General features: G+C 35.2%; 1 protein-coding gene across 1 annotated transcript; it reads left to right on the forward strand.

The window, feature by feature from the left end:
• The first annotated feature begins 688 nt into the window (after nucleotides 1-688).
• LOC135155172 (uncharacterized protein DDB_G0271670-like) lies at nucleotides 689-13,186 on the forward strand. Its single transcript, XM_064104009.1, has 5 exons — nucleotides 689-1,027; nucleotides 1,530-1,862; nucleotides 3,302-3,472; nucleotides 7,140-7,157; nucleotides 7,785-13,186. The coding sequence occupies exons 1-5, from the start codon at nucleotides 715-717 to the stop codon at nucleotides 8,387-8,389; spliced, it is 1,440 nt and encodes a 479-aa protein (XP_063960079.1). The 5' UTR covers nucleotides 689-714; the 3' UTR covers nucleotides 8,390-13,186.
• Nucleotides 13,187-13,562: the final 376 nt, after the last annotated feature.

Consider the following 13,562-nt stretch of genomic DNA (forward strand, 5'->3'; position numbering starts at 1 on the left):
GTTGTGTTGGGGTTGGATCTAATGCTCTTTAACTTTCAACCAGACTTGAATCAGACGAATCGATGCAGGATGTACAGTTCATATTTACATTTATTAATTAAAGGTGATTACTTGATGATAATAACAAACACATGAGTAAGTCTGAAGGTGACTATACTCTAGATGAAGATAATATAAATGCTGCAAACTGATGTAGTATGCTTTTCTGTAGCTTTAAACTCCAATATCTAAAAGTGATGTGGGTTCAGAAGTGAACCCTTTTTATATTGGTCTAGTCAAGATTCTTTACAGCCAAACAGGTGTTGGTGAACCTTGGACGCTTGACCAAAATAATATGTACGTCATAACTTTACTCTGTATTGGGGGAGTTGACCTTTTAGGGAGAACATGAAATGTAATGAATAAGAAACTCATAAAATGTGTGTGCGTCAGAAGTTTAGCTGGTAGAAGAATGAGTAATACTTTCTTAAGAAAGTTGGAGTTGGTAAACATATGATTTCCTGTTATACTTCCTGTTGAAGTATTGATTATGTATTGATATATCATTGAATATGTGATAGGTCTTATCATCACACAACAGTATCTCTGACCACTCTGTTTACGTGTACAGGGAGGGCGCTATGAGATTATGATATCACATGCATAAGGTCATTTTCTCTATTGTTGTTTCTACAATTTCCAGCAATTATCTTAGTATTCTGGGCTTGTGCATCAATGACCGTCGCTGGAACCACCCAAGAACTGTCTGCAACAGTCGGAAACGAAGTTAATATAACGTGTCTCTTCGGTGAGGGGACGTTGCGAAATATATATTGGTACTTCAACAGTACTCTCAAGATCCTCACCCTTGCTAAGGGTGTCCTGAACGTAGAACCACCATATATAGGTCGGGCAACTCTGCAGAATGACAATAACACACTGTCTCTCAAAGACTTAACCATTGCTGATGAAGGTTCCTATCGATGCGATGTAGATCGACAGGGACAACCGGCGGTTCTTCACATCATCTCCGATCTGAAAATGTTCAGTAAGATTTTTTTCAAATATCTTTCATAGTGCATAATCGCAAAGCACCACGGGGAATAAGCGTACATTTCCCTTGCTACGAGATGTAAGCATATACGTGTACAAGTTCATCGAAAGATCTTACCTGATTAGGCAAGAGTTTTAACAGCCCTAAATGGCCCTTCATGACAGTTGACAATAAAATGTGATTTAAAAGATAATCCGAATGTGGATTGTCATTGAATAGACATTTTCAAATGAGAATATCAGTATTGATGACATCGCTCTATATCATACGAAAAGACAATTGTAATGATTATAACAGCGATTATCTTTTTTTTCTATAGAAATGGTAATTTACTTTATAGTTGTAATTGCGAAAATTGTGCTGTTAGCTAAAGGTGCAATCGGTTGTTCATCCATAGAAGTTTATTATCGCCATCAAAATCATACGAATAAGCTATTGGTTGTATCAATCTGCAATTACTTTATGATCAAGTGCCACTCTGTCATGTTTAATTTAGGTCTCCGCCCTGGTACCCTACCGGTGGTTTCTCCCTGCACCATGATTGGTGAGTCCACGCACTGTACAGCTCAAGCCAATGATACATTCTCTCTAACGTGCACACTATTCAATGTGTACCCTGTACAAGACGCGGTCCTTACCTGGTACCAAGATGGCAAATCAGTAGCATCCTCTTTTGGTGAAACCTTGAACAGTGACGTAATCGCCAATCTGAGTCTGCGCATTGAGGTCACCGAAACGAGGAACTTGTCATGCCAGGCCACATTTGTCTCTGTTGATGGAAGGCAGCACACTGCAGTGTCAGTTGAAGCGCTGGTCATCCCCCTCGCAGGTACGATTATGCACATTTTCTCGAGAATTCATTGATAACGCTATAACTCTCAGGTGGAGGTTCATAAAGCTTGTACGTAAGATACGAATGACTTTATGCACAACAGTGATCCTTTTTCATGCCAATATATATATCCATATGTACTTGAGTTAGGACCTAAGATCATGTTTCAATCGTGCGTAAAGCTGTGCGTTATATTACGAACAGCTTTATGAAATACACACCTGTTATGTTTCTTCGTATTAATCTATTTGTCACCATTTCGTCATAGGAAAAACTTCTTTTTTTATGGGAATAATGATAACCTTTGAATATTGTTCAACGCAATAATAAATAAAGTAATATTTCACAGTATATATTTCTTATTGCTGCCTTAAGTGTCAAAATGTAATTGTTGCAATCACGTAATCTTTCATTCATCGGAGGTTAATATTCATGGTGGTCGACACTGTAAAATCCAAAAGAAGTAACATCTGTGTTTAATATTTAATTTGATTTGATTTTAATGAAATGAAATCAATTATAAATCTGGAAAAAATATAGTTTCGCGCAAGAAATAATGATTTACGATACCTTGATTGGTTGTCATTAATCTAATTTTGAATGCATGAATTTGAAAAACACACTGGAAATAGTAGGAAACAAAAGGAATGTTACATGTACAGATTAAAAAAAAAAAATTCTCAACAAGTATGTTAACGGATAAGGCATTTTAAATGGCAAACCAAGCAACAATGCAGTGGCATTTGCAATGTTGTTCATTGAGCATGTACGGAAAGAGATGTTACTCTGGTTATCTTAATTGTTCGCTGGAAAGAAATTAAGGTGATAATCCATAATTGATTAGAACGTATTCATATGTCCCAGCTTTTGGGACAAATGTGATCCAGAAATGGCTGAAATAATTTTGTTCTCAAGAAAATAGGTATACAGTTTTATCCCTTTCTCTCCCTTCTCTCCCTCTCTATTGAGTACACTGTCTTCCTTTTACCAGAAAAAATTATGTACAGGAGGATTTACATTCATTGACGGAGGCTGTATGTCATCGTACACCGAGCTTATCGGCGTCCCAGAATCTGAGCCTTTGATGTGCTTGATAGTTGTGTTACCTTGATCAAACGCAAAAATCCTACTTAATTCGCTGAAGTTCAAAGAATGAATATCAATCATTATCACACACCTAAATCCATTTCCGTACATGCAGAGTAATAATGCTCATTTTAGCGTAATGTGTTTGCTATTACCTATTCTTAAATATTAATTCAAAAGTTATATCTCATACAAAAGATTAAGTAGCATGTAGGTGGCACTTTAGGTTAACCCACGACAAACATTACACAGCGCATGTGGTAAAAAGGGTAAGAAAGGAATACTATTTTAGCATAATGTGGAGGCACCATCTCATAATAACTATTTTGTTCGATGTTCATCATTTGTAGATGATCCAGATACACCAAAAGAGAAAATTGGAGGACCTGCTATCATTGGTATAGTAGGCGCAGTGGTCTTCCCCATGATGCTTGTGATCTACTGTTATAAAAAACGTCGGTATCGGAATTGTCCATCATTTAACACCAGGAGGAACAATGGAAATCAACGATATGTACAAGGCAAGTAGATATCGCAGATATGTGGGCATATTTTGTCAATATTTCGTATTGCGAGGTACCGTATACTAAGGTCGCACCATGAACCGCATTTTTCATTGGATTTCTAACAAGTGGGTCTCGCGTGCTGGGATCTCACTTCTGGTGTCCACAACACGCAACTTCTATGGCTTAATTTTTCTGTGCGCGACAACATGTAATGAACCCTTGGGTTGTTCCTACGATCAGAGAGAAAAGGTGAAATACACGCGCGCCTACGGGGATTGTGAACTGTAGGAAAATCGTATAAAATTACACTTTTTGATATTTCTACGAAGACGAAGTTATATAGAAAATGAAGAATATTACAATCAGACAATATCCCTACAAAATTGCTTCAAGAAATGCCATTATGAAGAGGAAACGGACAAAAATTTGTGAAGAAAAATCACGAAAAAGGAAATCGCATCATGAATATTCATATCATGGGCGGTCCCACATTTGCATGTTATAGCGAGTTTTCCATTATTTAATAAATAATGGTTATTTGTATATAAATAATGACTATTTGTATATAATGGCAAACTGTAAAAATTGTTTATAAATAATGATTATTTATAAATAATGGGATATTGAAACAAAATTATCATTTATAAATAATGAAGTAGATATTTAATTATTTAACAAATAATCTTTATTTATAAATAATGGAAAACTCGAACATTAAATAATGATCATTTATAAATAATGAAAATAATGGCGCACTCGAAAAAATTATTTATAAATAATGAAGTAGACGTTTTCATTATTTAACAAATAATCATTATTTATAAATAATGGGAAACTCAACAAATTATTTATAAATAAAGAAATGTGCACTGGCATTGTTAATAAATAATTATTATTTATAAATAATAGAAAACCTATTTATAAATAATGGAAAAACGAATTGCAATTATTTATAAATAATAAAGTATGTAGTGTCATTATTTGTAAATAATGAAAAACGAAAATCATTATTTATAAATAATAAAAGACAAATAATCATTATATATAAATAATGAAAAACAAATACTCATTATTTATAAATAATGAAAAACAAATAATCATTATTTCTTAATAATGAAAAACAAATAATCATTATTTATAAATAATGAAAAACAAATAAAAATTATTTATAAATAATGAAAAACAAATAATCATTTTTTATAAATAATAAAAACAAATAATCATTATTTATAAATAATGAAAATCAAATAATCATTATTTATAAATAATGAAAAACAAATAATCATTATTTATGAACAATGGAATGTCGAACTATTATTTTTTACAAATAATGAAGTATTACTTGGAATTATATATAAATAATTAGAAATGTTATTTTATATAATAGTATTTATTTACAAATAAAATGTAAATTATATATAAATAATAGTTATTATTTAATAAATAATGATTATAAAACAAATAATTGTTCTATATAATATTGGTACAATCGGCGCCTCATAATGTTCTGGTGGGTACCGACACGTTTAATGTTCAAATTATGCAATTTTGAATTACCAAAATGCGCCTACACTTTTTCGGCGAAGTTTGAACTGCACATTTCGGTAAAAAAAAAAGAGAAGTGTATCCCAATGGTGCAGCTGTGCCTGTGCATCTAATACGCGATACACACGTATATTTTGGATAATCTACACATTTTGTTAAATGTCAAAGGAAAATAAAACCTGTGAAACAAGAAAGTTTGTGGGGAAAAAATCAAAGAAACAGATCAATGGAAGTTTGAGAAAGATTGAAAAAATAATAAGAAAGTTATAACCATTTGAAGTTTAGATAGTTATTGCAATGTAGATCCTCTAATTAGCAATGCGACAAAGATGTATGATGTCACATGTGAACAACTTTCCCATTACTTTTGTATATGTTCCACTTAAACTGCCTATTTTATCACTTCTATCATTAGATCATGTATTATTTCTATAGGAGGGCATGTAATATAGATTTTCACAGAATGCATTATGGATAAAGAGCTTCCATCACCATAAAAAGGAGCAAAAAGAAAACATTTGGGGGAATGTTATAGTCCATCACAGGGAAAGTTGTTCACATCACACATCTTTGTCGCATTGCCAATCAAGAGGATCTCAATAGCATTGGTGATCGCAATATTCTCATGCTCAAAACTGTCTCATTATTTGTCTGATTTTTCTCAAACTTTCTTTGATTTTATTCTTTGAGTTTTCTCTTTCCGCACAAGCCCACTTGTTCCAAAGGTTTCATTCCCCTTTAAACTTCAAAACCATCGGTGCACTCCATAATGTCACAATTACCGTGTTTACACAGTGACTCGGCTTGAGTGTTGAATCCTCAAGCTAGGTCGAAGGCTGCGAAGAGGGCAACAGTGATCGCTTTTATCGTGTTTATACTGAAACCAAAACTGGCGAGTTTGTATTGAGGGAGAGTGGAAATACTCTCATTTATTTCTTTCAATAATATATACATGTAAAAACATACAAATATCATACATTATTTTGAACATAAATATACAAATATAATCATTAAACATTAAGATGAGATTTGAAAAAAAAATCATGAAAGAAAAAAGGTTTCCCAAAAAGCGTCAAAGGCTTGAAGAAAAGGAAACCAAGAATAAAACATAAGAATTATTATAGAAAATGATTAACAAATAAAACAGAGTACCGGAATGCGTCGCCACAGCAGTCAGTATCCCTAAATTAGACCCCAAAGTAGCCAATCTGGAATAAAATTATTGGAAATGGTTTTTCAACTGATTTGAGTAGGTATGGGTGTCAACATTTACCAAAAGAAAGTTAGGATAAATACGGGTTAGAGAAAGTGTTTTTTTTTCCAAAATCAAAGGTCAATGACGTTTTCATATATACTGTATAATGGTATCTCTGATATTGAAAGGCGCAGGTTGGTAATAATGGTGTCAAAACGCACACATTCTTACAAGAAGATCAAATAAACTAAATTTAAGTACCTAGAATGGACATTCACCGATAGAATTCAAGGTCAAAGCTTTACAAAGGTCAATGACCTTTTTAAATTATATACCATACTGTATAATGGGAACTCTGAGATGAAAAGGCACAGGTTTGTGATCATGGTGTCAAAATGCACAGATTCTTACCAGAAGATCAAATAAAATAAAAATTAGATGGGCTTATGATGTCATATCCCCACTTGTTCTTTTGTATTTTATTATTTGAAAGTAGGTTTATTCATTTTTTTTCTACCAAGGACTGAAACAATTGGATTGACAACTGATTTAGTGCATTAGTAATTTATTGCCGCAACTTATTTCATCATAATGGAGAAACATCATTTTCGCATGTATTAAAAAGTTAAACATTTATTATTTCATGTAATAACATAAGAAAAAGGGAAAATGAGGATGTGACATCATAAGCCCACCTCATGAATAATAACGACGATGTGCATATAACTACTTTAACAAAAAAATGATAAAGTTTAAAATTCAATAACTTCGTTATTTGTTATCCGATTTTGATGAAATTTGCAGCATTTGCTTTGTGAATTTTGCTCTATTTATTTATATATAAACATATTCAGCCCGGACCATCGCTTTAACCGAAGTAAAATATATAAAATGAAGGTTTTGGACAAATCGTGTAACTATTCTCATACTTCTTTTTTTCAGTTCCAACGGGGGCCACAGGTAAGAGTACTCTTATTTTATGCATTTATTTTTATTTACGTGGGGAATCATCATTCAGTAAGCAAGCTCGTCAGGGGGGCATTAGAGGTCTTAAAGCTCGTCAGGGGGGGCAACAAAGTTTTTTCAAGCCCGTCAGGGGGGCAAAGATACGCGTTTTTGCATGGGTTGTGACTCGTCAGGGGGGGGGCAGAGTGCCCCCCCTGCCCCCCCCCCCCGTAGGTACGCTAGTGCAGGTGTATTAATGTATAGGTCTCAAGTGTCTGTGCTTATACTCTTGCTTCCTTCTTCTTTTTTCTTTTTCATTCTTTTAAATGTTTGTAGAGCGCTTATTGCCAAAATAAATGATGAGACGTTAATAAGGTATTATTTATATAATTGTTATTATTTATAATTACAATCAAGACAATTTGCCACATTTTTTTACACCGTTTGCTTTTGTCTTAATGTATGTAAATTGATATAATGTCTATTTACAAAGTTGAATATGAAAATAACTTAAATTCGAAACGATGCTTGAGACACGTGAGTACTTTGCAAGTGTTGATGCCAATAAATAAATATTTATCCAAGTACCACGCCGGGATTAATCTACGTCTTCAGGGTCTCTTTCTCCTGCTTCCCTTTCAGCTACGACTTCTGCTGCCATGGCTCCCACTACTGCTACTGTTGCTTGTACCTCAACTTCCCCGTTAATTACTACAACTAGTAACGCTTCTACTACTTCTACTTCCCCTTCCACTCCTACTAATGGTAACGTTACTACTACTTCCCCTTCCAGTTGTACTGTTACTACTGCTTCTGATGCTTCTGTTTCTAGTTCTCCTACTGCTATTGCTGTTTCCGTTACTTCTACTCCCCCCTCTACTGCTACTACTGATTCCGTTACTTCCCCCTCTACTGCTACTACTGCTTCCGCTACTTCTACTTCTACTTCCCCCTCTACTGCTACTACTGCTTCCGTTACTTTTACTTCTACTTCCCCCTCTACTGCCCCCTCTACTGCTACTACTGCTTCCGTTACTTCTACTTCTACTCCCCCCTCTACTGCTACTACTGATTCCGTTACTTCTACTTCTACTTCCCCCTCTACTGCTACTATTGATTCCGTTACTTCTACTTCTACTTCCCCCTCTACTGCTACTACTGATTCCGTTACTTCTACTTCTACTTCTACTTCCCCTCCTCCTGCTGATCACGTTTCTGGTGCAACTCACGCTGAAATAAAGAGGTAAGATTTAATTTTAAATGAATTTATTATAATATTAACATTACTGGCATAAGACCAAGGCCAGATTCAATTAGACCTCGAAATCGATGGACACATTTTCAATTTAGGAAGTAGGAAGGAAACGGAAAAAACATTTTTCTTATGAAGAATACGCAATTGTAATATGAAGTGCAGATCCCGAATTTACCCTATTTATTGGTAAGAAACTAAGTTGTCTATTATTTTAGCATTTGCACTAGATTATTAAGAATGCTAACAATTATATATGTTTACTCCCTCCCCCAAAGCACAGTTAATTGTACCTCTCTACACACGAAAAAAATTGGAATAAATTGTACACCCCTAGGGGTGCTCAGGCTTGTCCCTATACGAGTACCCCTAGCGGTGCACACGTACACCCTGAATAGGGGTGTACAATGTGCACCCCTATCTGGGGTGTCTATCTGCACCTAAGAGGGTGTACACGTCTACTCCTTAGGTTGCATAATGTACCCCCTCCTAAAATAAACAGATTGTCGAGACTTCCGATCCATTCACTTTCTGTATCGATTTTTCAGTTATCTTTATAGTTACCTTAGTTGGGACTCGAACTCGCCTCGTTTTATCTGTAGTCAAGATTCTTCCCACTCTGCCAGCGAGAATCGCTGAGACCGGACGAGGTCTCTAGCGACATGATCCGATTATTTTTTACTTGTGCTGATGGTTGTGATTCAAGTAGCTCTATCTACTGTTTGGTGTTATCAAATTTGATTTTGAAACAATTATCATCACATAAATATTATATATTTAACGAATAATTTCACTTAGGTAAAGTGTGGCGTTAGTGCATTGTTATTTCGGGTAATCTTCGATCACAAATCAACTTTATCTTTACCATACGTCTATCAGCGAGACTGGTGGGGTTCACACAAAGAGTTCATGGGTGTAAAACAGACATGTACTCTCACAAAAGAGCTAATTTGCACCTCGATGGTATTGCGAGGTATACGCACGTATCGTACACCCCATTTGCATCGGGATTTCTTAGTGTGTACACATCTTTAAACAAGAGGTACAAAAGATCCAGCTCCGTTAATAACGGTGGTTGTTTTTTTTTTACTTGCACGCTGTAAGCAACTTTTCATCGGATAATACACATACACTTGCACACTGCACTTCACCAGTACGATAGTACACCAGACGGTGGCCTTTACTGTTTCCAGAAGAAGAATAAGGAGATATATGAAGCGCTCAAATGCATAATGCGCTAGATCAATTTGACATCAAATTTGGTTTTTGTCTCAATTTATAAACTTTTAGTAAGAGTATACCAAATAAAAGTTTGAATTTCCCATCAAAAAGTGAAGAAAAGAAAAAAACGCCACTTTTTTCAAAAGGTGTTAGATCCATTTCATTTTGTTGCAAGAGGGGTTAGATCCACAAAAAATGACTTTTTGGAAAAGAACATTAAAAAAAGATTTGAAGACAGGTAGATTTCTTTTACATTCAATTTTATGTTCACGTGGTAGGATGTCATGCAAATTTAGTTTCGCATGAGAATATTGCAATATGGGAGAAAAAAAAATATTTTCTTAGAGTGGAACCCCTTTTGCAAACAAACTCTTCTGAAGAGCTCATTTCTCAAAAGGGGTTAGAGTTTTTTTTCATAATTTTTTATTTTTTTGTCTCGAAACTTGAATACTTTTAGTCGCCCTGATGATACAAAAGAAAATTTGAAATTTCAATTAAAACGTGAATAAAAGTGGCAAAAAAAAAATCACTCTTTTATTTAAAAAGATTAGATTCAGCTCAGTTTGCTTGCAAAATATGTTAGATCCGCACTGGTAATTCTTTGAAGAAAAAAATGAAGACAGGTAGATTTATTTTATAGCCAACTTTATGTACTATTATATATGTGCCTAGAAGTCCTTCTTCGTGATCCTTTAAAATGATGCCGCAGACAGTCCGACTTCATTTCGTTTTGCGCTCGTGTTCCTTGGTTCGTTACATTAGGCCATGAACCTGGTCCATGATTAGGCGAAGTCATACAGCGGCGATGATTTCTTTTGCATGTGCTGTGCAGGTTCTTCAAGGTTTTCCCTTGTTCCTGTATAGGTGCCATGTTCCCGATATTTCTACACGTTAGCCTAGATTTTTTATATTTTTTTGCTGGAGGATCTATTTCAGGAAACGTTCTCTGAAAACTTAAAGAGTCCTCTGCAGGCTACCTGTCTAATGAGGGTTGGCCACCATTTCAATCTTAAAGAGGAAATAAGCTTTGGTCATACACTTTTGTGTCCGAAAGGAGAAAATAGATAAAACAGAATTGTGAAGGTTTGAAGAATATGGATATGAATATTTCAGATTGGCAATTCGGTAAGTAAATCATGACGAGGGGCAAGACGAACTTTTCTATAGGATATGTACTTTATTATCAGTGATTTGAGGGTTTTCTCATACTACCCATTCCCCGGGGCAGTAATCTAAATATAGACCATGTAGTACACACTAAGAAATAAAGGTTCAAAATTGATCCCCGAAAGGTTGATGCAAAATCAGCACCCTATGGGTTCAAAAATAGGGGTTCAATTCAAACTTAGGGGGGGCAGTTTTGAACCTGCAGCGTGTAAAAATGAACCCCAACCGCAGGGTTCAATTTTTGAACCCCAAATCAGGCCCAGGGGTTTAATTTTTGAACCCATAGGGTGCTGATTTTGCATCAACCTTTCGGGGTTCAATTTTGAACCTTTATTTCTTAGTGTGTATATTGTTTTATTTCCTCTTGCGATAAAAATATAATTTGAAGTCAAACTTTTGAAAAAAAAAATGTAATGTTAGCCATCTGTGTATTTAGGTACACCGAAGAGTACTCCTTGCCTTACATTACTATGACATCACATATGCAGCAAATTTGAAGCCTCCATGAGTATAGTGATTACCAATATTTACAACTTTGAAAAAACATTCATACCTTTTTATTGTTTGTCTGATATTTTTCAAATGTTCACCTATCAACTTGTCTGATTTTCTTTTTTCCTCTACAAACAAAATTATATTTTGTTTGGATTCCCCTTTAAGTTTAACCATTTTGCAACATATGGTACTTGTCTAAATGGAAAGGCATTTTTTTTTGCGTTGCATTCATTTCCAAAGCTTACAAATACTCATTCAAAGTAGACATTTCAAGAAAAAAAAATGTTGCCATCGATGAAATTATTTACATCAGCCTCTGCCCTATCATCAAGTTTTCAAAAACCTTTTTCTTCATCATCAATTAATTCGGTCATACATGACACATATGGTATAAATAGGGTATCAAAGGAAATCTGAGGAGTTATGTCATTTTCAAGGAAAATGATTTTACAGATTAATATGGGCTTTGAATAACAGCCCCCAACATTTCTATTACAATTTTGGAAACGCACTGTATTCTGGTATATGAACATGTAATCATACCTATAGGGATTAATGCATCAGATCGTTCAGTCCGACTAAACATGCTCAACAACAAGCTGTATTACTTCTAGAAACATGACTTATTGACTATATACGTGGTTTGATGCAAGAGAATAGGCTCATGCTGAATGAATCTGATAAGACATGTTTCCAAGCCGATTTCTCATGTTTTGACCATCTAATCTGTATAAACAAAATGGCTGCCAAATTGGCGATTTAGAGTCTTATTTCTACAATATATACACACAAAAAAGTAAGTCCCCCCTAAATCAAACGAGTGGAATGCCTCTGGCGGTCTCATCTGCATCACACGATTCAATATAGCAGCAGTGCTGATTTTGAAAACTACTATAACTCGCACAAGATGTTCAGTGATACTTGGATACTCTTATTTCCACGTTTTATGAACTAGACCAATACACTTACAGAGATATGATGGTAATTCAACAGATACCCCCAACATGGCCAAAGTTCATTGACCTTACATGACCTTTGACCTTGATCATGTGACCTGAAACTAGCACAGGATGTTCAGTGACACTTGATTACTCTTATGTCCAAGTTTTATGATATAGACCAACACACTTTCAAAGTTATGATGGTAATTCAACAAATACCCCAACATGGCCAAAGTTCATTGACCTTACATGACCTTTGACCTTGATCATGTGACCTGAAACTAGCACAGGATGTTCAGTGACACTTGATTACTCTTATGTCCAAGTTTCATGAATCAGATCCATAAACTATCAAAGTTATGATGGTAATTCAACAGATACCCCCAATTCGGCCAAAGTTCATTGACCCTAAATGACCTTTGATCTTGGTCATGTGACGTGAAACTCATACAGGATGTTTAGTGATACTTGATTAACCTTATGTATAAGTTTCATGAACTAGGTTCATATATTTTTTAAGTTATGATGACATTTCTCAAACTTAACCTCAGGTTAAGATTTTGATGTTGATTCCCCCAACATGGTCTAAGTTCATTGACTCTAAATGACCTTTGATCTTGATCATGTGACATGAAACTCAGGCAGGAATTTTAGTAATACTTGATGAACCTTATGGCCAAGTTTCATGAACTAGGTCTATTTACTTTCTAAGTTATGATGTCATTTCAAAAACTTAACCTCAGGTTAAGATTTGGTGTTGACGCCGCCGCCGCCGGAAAAGCGGCGCCTATAGTCTTACTCTGCTATGCAGGTGAGACAATTAATTTAACTTTTGAACGGAATTATTTTGAGCTATGATATTTCTTAGGTGGTTTTTTACACTCATTAAGCAACTCCCGGAAAAAATGAGATTGATCGGATGAGTCATGCATGAGTAATTAACGATTGAATAAAAATGACCATTTTTGAAAGTCACAAGAGTCGTTTTTCAGAGTCATTTGTGCAAATACAAAGTTGGGCAAAAGTTGTTTTTAGGTGAATTTTATGGTGTTAATGATGTTTTACTATCCATCATTTAGCCACTCCACACACAATTTTGATATCGTTTGTTCATGGTTGAGTGAGCACACTATTGCAGGGGCCGCGGAAGCGGGCTGGGGGTGGGCTTAGCCCCCCACTTTTTTTCCAAAAGCATGTACAAAAATGTAAAAATGACCATACGATTGTGATTGTTTGCATGGTCAGCCCCCCCCCCCCTACTTTTGGCTCAGCCCCTCCTCCCACACTTTAAAAACCGTTCCGCGGCCCCTGTATTGTGACGTATCGTCATAGGGGTTTTCGGAA

Source organism: Lytechinus pictus, chromosome 8, assembly GCF_037042905.1.
Source record: "Lytechinus pictus isolate F3 Inbred chromosome 8, Lp3.0, whole genome shotgun sequence".
NCBI classification, from domain to species: domain Eukaryota; kingdom Metazoa; phylum Echinodermata; class Echinoidea; order Temnopleuroida; family Toxopneustidae; genus Lytechinus; species Lytechinus pictus.

Excerpts from the sequence above, each read along its gene's own strand:
- LOC135155172 (XM_064104009.1), top strand. The coding sequence starts at position 715 with ATGACCGTCGCTGGAACCACCCAAGAACTGTCTGCAACAGTCGGAAAC. Across the intron at positions 1,028-1,529 it reads CTCCGATCTGAAAATGTTCA|GTCTCCGCCCTGGTACCCTA; the intron begins GTAAGATTTTTT and ends TGTTTAATTTAG. Across the intron at positions 1,863-3,301 it reads GCTGGTCATCCCCCTCGCAG|ATGATCCAGATACACCAAAA; the intron begins GTACGATTATGC and ends CATCATTTGTAG.